This window comes from Sciurus carolinensis, chromosome 18 (genome assembly GCF_902686445.1).
Source record: "Sciurus carolinensis chromosome 18, mSciCar1.2, whole genome shotgun sequence".
NCBI lineage: Eukaryota > Metazoa > Chordata > Mammalia > Rodentia > Sciuridae > Sciurus > Sciurus carolinensis.
Window position 1 is genome coordinate 18,971,734 of NC_062230.1, and position 13,359 is coordinate 18,985,092.

The 13,359-nt window shown below is 43.8% G+C and overlaps 1 protein-coding gene across 1 annotated transcript; it reads right to left on the reverse strand.

Moving 5' to 3' along the window:
- Positions 1-1,378: 1,378 nt before the first annotated feature.
- Fus (FUS RNA binding protein) lies at positions 1,379-12,718 on the reverse strand. Its single transcript, XM_047533122.1, is given in 16 exon segments — positions 1,379-1,553; positions 2,143-2,290; positions 2,401-2,501; positions 3,133-3,256; positions 3,369-3,470; positions 3,797-3,926; positions 4,872-4,891; positions 4,894-4,974; positions 5,635-5,667; positions 7,201-7,235; positions 8,811-9,021; positions 9,550-9,737; positions 9,869-10,013; positions 10,795-10,949; positions 11,092-11,116; positions 12,642-12,718. Coding segments are annotated over 16 exon segments (1,551 nt in total). The 5' UTR covers positions 12,655-12,718; the 3' UTR covers positions 1,379-1,513.
- Between the last annotated feature and the right edge of the window lie 641 nt (positions 12,719-13,359).

Genomic DNA, 13,359 nt, shown 5'->3' on the forward strand with positions numbered 1-13,359 from the left:
ATAAATAAAACTGTCTTTGCTCTTGGCTGTAACTTTTACTTCTGTTCACCAAAATTCATGCTAATCAACTGGCTGGCGGGCAAGAACAAGTTTTCTTAATTTCACAGGTGAGAGGAAAAATGGGTTTTTTTGGTACCAAGCATTGAACGCAGGGGCACTTAACCACTGAGCCACATCCCCTGCCCAAGAAAAATCTTTTTAAGGATCTGCAAAATCATATGCTAAGAGATTGGAAGTCAGTGTTATAACTCACCCTTCCCCTAATCATTCAGTAACCTCCATGAGGGCTTTCTACCCCCACCAATCATGAAGCTTCAGGCCTAAAATAAAATCTCAAAATACCATAAGCAAAATATGAAAATGATCCAACTGGACCAGTTTATCTACTAGTCCACTTCCTCATCTTTTTTAAATATAAGGAATAATCTCTACCTTCCTTTCCCAGTCACCTACCCACCCCACACACCATCTTCAGACCTCTTCCGCATTTAATATCCTCCTAGGTCTAAGTAAACAAAAGTTTGGGACGTTAAGTTTGCCCCCTTCAAGTCCTCCTGCACAATGGTTTCATAATCAAAATGATTAAAATGCTAAAAAAAGAAATGGAGCCAGAAGAGTAATAAACTCAATCCTGATTCCCAATTTCTGATTCTGAGACAGCAAAGTAACTGCTGTACTTCATTTTCAGTCTGTAAAGAGAATGGCCTGGTTTTCTAGGGTTTACAATTAGACAACTCCATAAACCTTCATTGGTACTGAACAGTGGCCTGAAAGTAGGCACTGTATTCTCCCAAATTGGCATTGTGCTCTCCATCATAGTCAGATGTTTTTTCAATCTTCATTTCTTTTTTTTTGGGAGGGAAGGGAACTGGGAATCCAACCCAGGGCTTTGCAAATGAGAGGCAAACGCTTTGCCACTGAGCCACATCCCAGTTCATGGTGGTCAGATTTGAATACTGCCCCAAAGACAAATCTAATTTGTTTGAGCCTCAAAAGCAAAGAATTCTTCAACAGTATATCTGCTACAAATGGCAAACAAAGACCAACATATAAATCGTGATACAATTCCCACAGATATGCAAACCTGGAGCAATACTCATCACATCCCATATTTTCATTTACACCATACACACCCAGTTTTGCCATGACATAAATTTGAACTATATTTCTCAAGGATACCACTTGTCCTTTTCTCCCCTACATCAAGTATCAAATACTTTATTTCTAGTTCTGCTGGGCAGGAACAAATCATTACATCCCTGCTACACAGCATGATCTCAGAGGCAAACTTCTCCACATTCCTGACATGGACATCAATCCTCCAGGAAAGTGAAGAGGGGGAAGAGGAACAAATTTTAACTAAAACGATGGTTTTTAATGGGAACCAGAGGTATGGCTACAATCATGTAGTCCAACACAAATCCATGGGTGTTCAGGAAGTGGAAGGTTACAAAAAAACAAGGGTAACACTGGGTACAGGAAGAAAAGCTGTTCCAGAACCTCAGGAGTCAGGCTAATACGGCCTCTCCCTGCGATCCTGTCTGTGCTCACCCCTGGAGAAAAAAAAAAGAAAACAGTCTATTAGGTTTGAATGAGCAGCTTCTCCAACCCCATGCCCCCAAATATTCTACCAGACCCTCTTAAATCTCATCCAAGCAAATGCCATATCTCTAAATACTACAGATCTAAAAAGATTGGTTCCCCTAACTTTTCCCCCTCCCTACCACCTCCCCACTAAAGATTACCTATTTCAGATCTTTTGATGGGGATTGAACCCAGTGCTGCTCTACTAGCGTACCCCAGTCTCCCCCCCCCCCCCCCCCGCCGCAGTCTTGCTAAGCCTCACAAGGTAGCTGAGGCTGGCCTTAATCTTGAAATCATTATGCCTCAGCGTGCGATTATAGATGTACACCACTGTGCTTGGCTCCACCACAAACACCCTTTTTACTTTGACACGGGTCTCAATAAGTTGACCAGGCTGGCCTCAAACTTGGGCTCCACCAACAATAACTGCCAGTATTATAGGTATATGCCACTGTGCCCAATCTTTAGCTCTTTCCAAAGAACCATCTTCTCAACACAATCTTGTTACCCCACAACCCATGTCAATTGCTTTATTTTTATTCTTAGAGTCTTTCTTACCTGGAGTCCATCTTGCCAGGGCCAAAGCCGCCTCTGTCCCCACCTCCCCGGCCCCTCGGAAGCCCCCACGGTCCCCACCACGGCCCCCGGTAGCCGCCCCGATCGTAGCCTCCTCTGCCGCCACGTCGATCATCTCCATAGTACCCCCTAGGACAAAAGAAATATATCAGATCTCTATCATCCTACCTTCTCCCTAGCCTCCCTGTTCACAAACTTAGGAGTTTTTGATCTAACTTCTCAGTACCATCTCTCTCTTACCCATGTGAGAACCTCCTGGTCCCCCTCCTGGGCCATCTGGTTTAGGCGCCTTACACTGGTTGCATTCATTTCTCCAAGAGAAGTTCATGTTCTCACACGTACTAAAGAAAAGGAGGACAATTATTTTGGGAGAATAGGTGGTAGGCAAAACCTAGAATTAGTGAGACTCCAAAGGCTTGCTTCTCAAGAACAGAACCAGCAACAACCACTGTGATTAGCACTGAACAACCACTGAACCCAGTCCATCACTTTCCCCCATACAATATTCCTCTACATGCAGTTTGTTTCCTATGGATCGACCAGACTGAAAATGATGCAAAACTCCAAACATAATTCCTAAGTTTTAAACTGCAGGCTTTCTGAGTAGCATGATGGAATCTCGTAATTTCCAAAAAACCATACATTTTGTTGAACAGGTTTATGCTGCATATATCCTATCCTACCAACTTAATAGCCACATCAACTATCAGATCCGCTATCTTAGTATCACAGTGCTTGTATTCAAATAAGCACACAGGGTTTTTGGTACTCTCTAGTTTCCAGCACCCCTTAGGGTCTTAGAACGGTAGTTATCTCCCACAGGTAACAGCAGACTATATTCCAACCTTACCTAATAAACTCTCAATTGAATCCTCCCTCAACCATGTACCCTTCTTATTTCTTAGTTTCAAAAACTATCCAAACAACTCTACTATAACAAAGTACACATTACTTTAAAAAACTTTCACTCACGGATTAGGACATTTCCAGTCCCCAGCTCGCTGCTGACCTCCACCGCCTCCACCTCCACTGGGGAAACCTCCCCGGCCACCGCCGCCACTGCCACCACCTCCATAGCCTCCACGGCCCATGGGTCCTAAGTACAGATACAAGAAGTTTGTACCCCTTCCAAGTTTGGTAAACATCTTTCCATGCAAACCCTTACCATCTTCCACACCTCTTTATACCAAGACACAGGAGCTCCTCACCTCCTCGCCCTCGGCCTCCACGACCATTGCCACCACCCCGATTGAAGTCTGCTCGGCGCGTAGCAAATGAAACCTTAATAGGATTCCCGGAGAATTCTTTCCCTAAAGAAAATATTATAAAATCTTTTGACTGAAGCATGTAGCTCTGTGGTAGAATAACTGCCTAGGATATTTGAGGACTTGGGTTCTATCCCTGGCATCATTAAAAAAAGACACTAGATTCAAGTACTGTAGATCCAAAAACATTTGGTACAATCTAAGAGTACATGCTCCTCAACAGGTTTATAATCTAAATGAAACATAAGCAGAAACTTTACCAAAATTATAATAAAATAAATGCTGGAAGACTCAAAAGAACCTTCAAAATGTAACATGCTTCCTAAGACTGGATGCCCTATGCCCACCCAACCTGCTATCCTCGTACATACCATCAAACCAGTCAATAGCTGCTTTGGCAGATGGTGGGTCATCAAATGAAACTGTTGCCTCTCCCTTCAGCTTGCCAGTTTCCCTGTCTGTGTACAAATTAATCATAGGTTGTCCAGTTTTCTTATTTGTCTGAAAAATAAAAAATATTATCAATTTTGGAGGATACAATGCAAATTTCCCCTTGGTATCCTTGGGGAATAGGATCGTCCCACCCATTATCCACATATTCAAGTTCCTTACATTAAAAGGCCCAATATTTGCATATAACAAGCATACATCTCCTGTATACACTTTAAATTATCTCCTAGACCCTACACTGAACGACCCCGGACTCCTAGGATCTAAGTATGTAGCTCAGTGGTGTAACACTTTCTTAGCATGAAGAAGCCCAGAGTTTGATTCCAAGAAGCACGCATGCGCGCGCGCGCGCACACACACACACACACACACACGCAAATTATCTCTAGGGAGTGGGCAAATAGCTCAGCTCGCAGAGCGCTTGCCTTGCGTGCGCAGACCCGGGTTCAAATCCCCAGTACCTCAGAAAACGTGGTGGCTTCAAAAATCATCTCTAGGTTATTTTTTAATACCTAATACAATGTAAACGCTATGTAGTTATTATCTTGTTTAGGAATAATGAAAAAAAAGGTCTGGACAAATTCAACACTGACACAACTTACTTTTCCAAATATTTTTGATCTGAGGTTGGTTCAAATGCAGAACCACTGGATCCAGAAGGCTTACTACACAACCTTCCATTTTCCTCTTCCAGAACCTAAAGCTTATATCATTCTCAAACTACAGCTCTCCCCTTCCCAGTTACTTCTTCATATCTCACATTCAACCTAAATTAAAACCATTCTTGGGGTACCTCTCTCATCACTTATTTTGTGCAATTTCTCTTAGAAAATGGCAACAGCTACTGTTCTTTGCTGAACAAACTAAGCTGGCAACAACCATTAAGGCTTCCACTTTTACTGCTGGCAACCACTGATTTTTACACAGATTTTTATTAATCTGTGAAACCCAAAAGTCTGCCAAATGATTGGAACCACTCACTCTGCTCCACCATACCTTAATAATACCAATCTGTTGAAGTAATCAGCCACAGACTCAATTGTAACATTCTCACCCAGGCCTTGCACAAAGATGGTGTTGTTATCTGAATTATCCTGTTCTGCTTGTTGAACACAGGAGTACATAAAATTTAAAGAGAAGAAAAACAAAGTTAAAACAAAAAAAATTAATAGTCCTGTAATTCTAATATTTGAAATGTCTATTAAGAGGTTTAGTTTACAACTCTCCATCAGAGTATTTTAAAACCAGTCCTGAAACCATAACTCAGGTGTTAACTGCTCAAGATCAAAAACAAAACCCACCATAGTTTATCAACTTTCAACTGAAGATCCCTTACTAAGAACACTTACATTAAAACCTAATATACCAAACATGAAAAACAAGTAAAATTTTTAAATATTGTCTGATAAGTTCTTTCCTTCTCTGATTTTGTTGACAGATTTAGACACAAGCTGCATTTTTAAAACAAAATACTATTGTTTAAATCAGCAGTTCTGAAGCATGGTCCACAGATGAACTGACATCACCTGTGAATTGTTACACTCTCGGGTTCATTTCAGACTTACTAAACTGCTGAAGGATGTATTCACTCATTTATCAAATATTTCTGATATGCTCATTTATGAACTGTTAAGTACAGCAAAACTCTTCCCTTCTCTATCACTGTTTTTCCAGTTTTTTATTTTTTATTTTTTTATTTCAAAAACATCTAGATAAAGTCGTCCGCTTTAACCACTCCTTCATGCACCAATGGACTCACCAGAATCATGACGTGATCCTTGGTCCCGAGGGCCTTAAGTGACACCAAAAAAAACAAAAAAAAAAAACAAAACAAACAAAAAAAAAAAACAAAACAAAAAAAAACAAAACAAAAAGAAAAGAAAACAAAACAAGGAAAAAAGGAACCGTCAGTCAACAGGAAAGACAAGACAAGGAAAAAAATAACACCAAATTTATATTCTTGCAAAGTATCAGTAAAGTGCTCACAGCCTCACTCCAAACCCTGTCCTGGGCCTGCCCAGAGGAGAAAATCATCGGCAGGTCTGGGGGAGACACAGGCCCATTTCTTAAGATCTGTAACATGAGTCCCTACAGGGACAACGCCACACTTCAGAAAATGCTGCCTCCCCAGCTCAGGCTGGGAAATGTCCTCAGCGCAGATTTGGGGGGGTGAGGGGAATTACCCATTAAAGTTAACAAACCAACTCAGCTTGGCCCTGTTCTCTCACCCAGAGAGACATGGGCTCACCACCAGCAATATGATGTGCATCCATCCAGTTTCTCCAAACTTTAACACCAAAAACACTTATCAATTGTGGAACAAAAATTTTTAATTTCATCTTTAGAAACCATTCTTAAACCATGTTAAATTTCCCCAAAACCACATGAAAATTAAACATACATAATAGCTATTATATTTTTAAAGCATGTCCAGGGAACAGACCAGAAATCTTATTTCCATAATGCAGCCTCTTTTTTTTTTTTCCAGAGACCATCTTTGACCAATGTTTATCTGAATTCATCATATACAAATATTGTACCCATACGCAATGACACCTAAGTCATGAACCCACACCTTTGGCTTTAAATGTTGAGACAAATCAAGAAACCTTTTGTTAGTTAACCAAACCAGAAAAGTTCCAGCTTACTGGGAGACTTCTCAAATTTGCCATTTTTCCATGAATTCAGTTTGTGCTGTTAAGACCTGGTTATTTCCCATGAGCCACACATGCTCCCAAACCTTTCTTGAAGTAGTCCACACCTTCCTTCCCAGAGCTAGTTTCTATTTGCCCATCTGAGTTAAGTACATGTAGAATTGCATTGACACCACTCAGTACTTAATATAAAAATATATACCAACTTCACCGTCCTCAGGGAAGGGCAATATTTCATGTCCTCACAGAATTGAAACATTTGGAGGTTGTTACACACACACACACACACACTAGCCTTGGACACACAATGATCAAAAGGATCCTAAAGCCAAGTTGGCACCACATGTTCTAGCACACTCCCTCCAGTTCTCAAAATGGTGGTCACAAAATGCCAGGTATGGCAACACCCCTGTCAAGAGGCCTACTATACACCTCTATTCACCTGGGTCAAACCAATTTGATACCAGAAGACTGCTGAGTCTTACCCCTGCCTGCCTCCAGGTTAGCACACATCTGGCAGCAGGGTGGCATTCTACCCCACCCCTTTCTGGAGGTGGTTATGGACACTTCAAAACCTTTGACACTTAAATTAACACGCTAAGACATCTGCAAATGAACAATCAGACAAAGCATTGCGGGGAGTTGGAATTTTGGAAACTCTGTTCACTTACCACCAAATTTATTGAAGCCACCACGGTCACTTCCGCTGGAGAAGACAAGTTAGAAGAAAGGACATGAAGCTTCCAACGGCTACAAAAGGGTGTTTTGATTTTAACATTCCCCAAACATGGGTAGGTGTTTTGGGAAAAGATACAAGTGGCTACTAAAATACATCCCTTCCTGACCAACCCTTGTCTGACCTGTGAGCATGTCACACACACGTGTGCAATTTCTCAGACACAGTAAGAATTTTGCTTTAAAGGATTATATATCTATTTCCTCTGGAAAAAAAAAATGACCCATTTTCCTTGGTTGTTCTTCCGACGTAGCAGATGTTTTTTTCCTCGTCGTGAGTGGTGACAACCCAGTAGTTGGTTTAAAAACCCTACCCCCAATGTACCCAGAAGACACTTCACACCAGGCTGGGGTAGCCCTGAACACATTTTTGTGGTTTTTGCTTTGAAAGCAGCAAGCAGACCCAACCCCATTCCATAAAAAGTCAAAACCAAAGGCAATTTCCCCTTAAAGCAAGACAAACTTAGCTAAGCCCTATCCTAACTACTGAGCTGTTTTTGATCACTCTCCACCCCCGGGGTCACCCCTTCTACACTGCGAGAAGAGCGGAGTATTTTGCAATGTCACCTTTCATACCTGTGGCACATAAAATGCAGAGCAAGTTAACAGTCACATAACAGTTGTTTTTCTTTTTCAAGTTTTGCAATAAACACACGCACACAACAGAGTTTTCCTTATTTTTGTACATTTTTGAGATAGCCCCCACCCACCTTTGAATACTTACCATATACAAACATTTTTAAAAAACCTACTTTTTCCAAAAAGTTAACACTGACATTCCTCCCCTTTTCAAGGAGACAGTAGGGTCCTTCAAATCCTATATACCCAACAGATTTGACAAATGATTTAACATCAAATCTAAGGTTCTACTTCAGCAGAAAGGGAAGGAAAGAAGATCCAGTTGGACAAGCTGATGCTTTTTTGGGAAGGGAGACAGTGGAATAAATAGGTGGGATTCCACTGTCAAGCATTATCTTGCCCCAAAGGTCTGCACACTTCAGTCAGATGACCCCGTAAACCAAGTCACACACAAAATCAGTCAGTCAAATTAGTGCAAATCACGTTCTCAGATTCAAATGACTACAGAATACGGGAAGAGTATGTAGCCAATTCCTGGAAGCTGAAGTCAGGTTATCCATTACCAACTCCCTTGGAGAACACATGGGAATACACATGTCAAGATTCCCTATTTCCCAGGAGTGGGATCATCGGTTTCCCTTGCAGAGAAAGAAGTCTTTACTTCCATGTTTCTTGCCTAGGATATCAATGACTCCAATCCATACACATCTATGTACTTTTTCTTTTTTTGGAAATAAAAGCATCAGTACTCAAATATCTACTCACAAGCATGGATAGGAATTTAGGCTCCCAAGTTCTCACAAAATAAAATGGGAAAGTACAGAGAAAGCCACTGCCCCCAAATCAAAGCCCTCACAGATCCCCAGAAAACAATAATACTAACCATGCACTAGGGACTGGCTTCAAGGGAGATTCATGCACCCTCCATACTCCCCCAAAGATACTCCCTGACTCACAAGACACCTACCCCATGCCGCCTCTGCCTCCACGGCCACCTCCACGACCTCTGGGTTCATAGCCACCACTGCTGCGGTTGTAACCACCGCCACCGCCCCTGCCACGGCCCCCACGGTCCTGCTGGCCTCCCCCGTAGCCGCCGCCACCACCACCACTCTGGTCCTGATTGCCATAACCACCACCTCCACCACTCATGGAGGACTGATCCTGGCCATAGCTGCCTGTCAGGGAAGAAAAGATACTTTTATTTTAGGGGGCAAAACCAGGCTGGAGATGTAGCTTAGTAGTAGTGTGTGGGTACTTAGCATGCACAAGACTCTGGGTTCAATCCCCAGGATCAAAAAGGGTTGGGGGAGGGAGCCAGGCCAGGCATAGTGACACATTCCTTTAAGCCCAACAACTTGGGAGGGTATGGCAGGAGGATTTCAAGTTTAGGTCAACCTCAGCAACTCAGTGAGGTCCTTAGCAACTTAGCAAGACCCTATCTGAAAATAAAAAATAAAAAGGGATGGGATGTGGCTCACTTGTTAGGTACCCCTGGGTCCACTACCAGGTACCAAGAAAAGGGGAAAGAGGAGTAAAACATCAGGAAAAAGTTCAACAGTCCCAAACAAATAAGGGATAACAGAAATAAAAGAAATGAGGGATAAAATTTTTTAAAAGGTTAAAAAAAAAGAAAAAAGGCCTCTTTGATAAGGGCCAAACAACAGAATACAGAAAATAAGGAGACACAGCTGAAGAACTCTTACCTCCACCACCGCCTCCACCGCCTCCACTGCTACTGTTGTACTGGTTCTGTTGTCCATAGCCCTGGGGGGGATTATAGGAGCTTTGCTGCTGTCCATAGCTTTGCTGCTGTCCACCATAGCCAGACTGTTGGCCATAGCCTCCACTTGGGGGTTGACCATAGCTGCTGCTCTGAGAACTGCTACCATAACTATGTGGGGTGAAAAATCATAATCTTAGCATACTCATTATTCCCTTTCCCTTTCAATCTACCCCCTTCTCTTTACCCAACACCAACAATTCGGCCTAAACTTTTGACTCATTCCCCCACCACCATCTTACCTTCCAGAGGTGCTGCTGGGAGCTGGCTGCTGGCCATAGCCAGGATAGGAGGACTGCTGTCCATAAGATGATTGGGAACTCTGGCTACTGCCATAGCCACCAGTGGAGCCATATCCCTGGGGAGCTGACTGAGTGCCATAGCCTGCTACAAAGAAAAAGGAAGTCAAAAAAAGCTATAAGGAAAAAAAGTTACCCTCTTTTAAATCCTAAAATTAGCTGGGCGTGGCAGCACACACCTGTAAACCCAGCAGCTAGGGAGGCTGAGACAGGAGAGTTGAGAGTTCAAAGCCAGTCTCAGCAAGAGATTCTACTCAACTCAGAGAAACCCTGTTTCTAAGTAAAATATATAAAAGGGCTGGGGATGTGACTCAGTGGTTAAGCACCCCTGGGTTCAATCCCAGGTACCGAAAAAATAAATAAACCCTAAAATTAATGCTCCCATTTCACTCCTTAGGGCAGTTCCAATTCCCTCATCTATCCCGCCAAAACCAAAAGATCCCTATTTGTTAGCTGCTTTTAATGTGCTGGTATGTGCACAACATATACAAGACTATCCAAATTATTTAAAGTCCAAAGTTAGGGCAAATTTGACCTCCTTGTGTTACCACAGGATGTACCGTAACCTGATTTAAAGCATTTCCAAGCAAAGTTTTTCCGCCACGTAAGAATCAGTTTAACACCCATCTCCTTTTCAAGTCAAGAAAGGAAATAGGAAAAGGTCAACATATAGAGGAAAGTTTAAATTTCTAAAAGAAGGAAATTACAAATCATAACATTTTTGGTTTGAAAGGATTAAATCCCCAAGGAATTTTACGAGTTTAAAAATTGATGAGAAAAATAGGTGGCAGTTTCAACATTTCAGCACTATTCATGTTTTAGAAAAGCAGCATTCAGAAAGAAGTAACCCAGAGTAAGAATGACTCAACTATTTTGGGTCTGTCCATAAGAAGAACCATAGCTGCTCTGGCCATAGCCTGAAGTGTCTGCTGACTGGCCGTAACCACTGTAACTCTGCTGTCCGTAGGGCTGATTGCTCTGCTGGGAGTAGCCCTGCCCAGGCTGGGTGGGGTAGGCCCCGTAGCTAGAGAAAAGAAAAAACTGCAGTGAGGAAAAATTACCTTAGAAAAGGAAAATGAAAAACAAAAAAAATGCAAAAGGGAGATAGAATTACCTTGACCACCCTTGCCCTTTACAAACTCTGGAAGCCCAGAAATGGCACTCACCTTTGGGTTGCTTGTTGAGTATAGTCTGCAAAAGAAAAATACAATCACATACTTTCAGTCGCCCATCTAAGAGAGTGAAACAGAACTACATTCCTCAACTTAATAAGCACTAGGGCCCTCAGATCAAGAAAATCAACAAAACTATTGCAAGAAAAGGTATATATTCCCCCATGAGATACTGAGAGGACAAGCTGACAACACAAGTTTTCTTACAATAAAGAAAAACAACACAAATTTCTTCAGACAAAAATCTGAACTTTTGGAAAAACCAAGGATCTTGGTGAACTCAATGCCACAAGCGGCTCTGAATTTACATACATTTCATTTTCACATCCGTTTTAGGAGAAAGCTATTACCCTACTAGTCAAGATATAGTGTAATATCGCCCAAAGTCAAAGCACAGGTTTGAATTCAACTTCAAGGCAGTTGTGTTCAGAATGGTGCACCCTTCAACAATACCCGAATAAGATATGGCTCTCAAAAACAGCCGTCCTTTGATCAACGTTGGAGAAAGGCAAAGCGAGGTTTTAACACAGAGGTAGGCAACCAAGACAACAAAGCCCTTTGACCCCAACTGTCAAAGACAAAAGTGATAACCTCGGGAGGCAAGAGTCATCATCTGATAATCAATTCCCAAACCTACAGCTCCCCATGATTACGTTTTATCATGTACCCGTCTCCCTGAGACGTGATCAAACCAAAACAAGAAAACACTTTTAAGACGTTACATTAAAAACGCACTAGCAAGATCGGCTCATCTCCTCAGTACAGGAAATGAGGCACTTCCCCGCAGGAAAAGGCAAAATGACAGGGAGAGGGTGTGGCCTCGGGCGTCCCTTCCTTTCGGCTATCACCTCAGAAAAATAAATTTAGGCGGGAAACCGTACGAACCCCGTCCCCCAGTACGTTGATCAATTTCCCTGACCGCCCCTAACCGTTAAGCGGGCGCCCAGCCTCGATCCCGAGCCTCCGCCCTGGCCGCGTGGCAACCCGGGCGGGAACCGAGCAGTCCCACCCCTTCCCTAGGGACCCTGAGGGGCGAGGCCCACACCGGACGCGCGTAGCTGAGTCTCCTGAGGGTCTCGCGACAAAAAGTCGGGCCAACACGAGGCAGGGAAGTAGGATACGCGCGGCGAGAAAGGGGGAGGGGCCAACAGAGCGCGTGCGCGCACCAAATGCCCGGATGCAGCACTGCGACAAAGCGGACCACAGCGTGGGACTGGGGGGAGGGGGGGTCCATGCTAGAGAGACAGGGTATTTCCATCCTCCCTTTATGCTTCAAACACCAGGCCGCCTCCCTCCCAACGCTCACCTAAATTAAACGCACTACAAAAGCAAGACTCTCAATCCCGCGAGAGTCGCCAGAGGAGCGAAACAAAATGGCGACATCGACCTCCCCCTTCTACCCTTCTCCGCCACTTCCCGCCACAGCGGTGCGAAAAGATCCTACACGCGATCGCCACCCCAAGCCCACGGAAAATCAAAAGCTAAACTGGGAAGGAACGAGGTCCTGACCAGGCGCACCACCGCCGCCTCGCGCCCTCACATACCGTTTGAGGCCATGTCCGCGCACGCGCGCACAGGCCGACAAGCAACAAGATTCCAACACGACTGAGCACCGCCGCCTCGAGGACTGAGCAACCCCGCCTCCTGCGTCGAGGTTTATGTACGCCTCCCCGCCTACGTACCGCGGAGGAATGTACCAAATGTGGAAAAGGAAAGGGGAAGAAGGGCCGTATGCCTACTATTTTCCGAGTAATGAAGAGAGTTCAAGCCGACAAAAAGGAAATAGATTAACTTCGAATTGACATGATAATACGTATTATCATCTTTCTGATGAATAAACTCCTGGTGGCTGTGAAGGACCAGCCCTCTATTCACGTCAACACACATACATACACAATGGTACGGTCTAGCAGCCCGCTTAGGGCGGGGCTAGGGGGCCTATAGGCGATTGAGGGCGGACCTGTAGTCAAGGCCTGGAGTCCTGGTGTGGGAACCGAAATTCCTGTGGGTGGCCCCTTTCGCTGGCCCCACTTTCACTCTCAAAGGTGTGTTTCTGTCCTCCGTTGCCCTCCCACTGCATCAGACGCCTCGTCCCCTCCGGCCACCAACCTCTCTCTGGTTCTAACATTTCTCCCCCCACCCACTCCCACCGTTTCTCCGTGTGCCTGCTTTTTCAGTTCACGATTTCAGGGTGTCTTTCCTTTAGCCTTTACCAGGATTTGTAGATTGTGACGTTTGACCTGAAAGAAAGCATGGACGTTA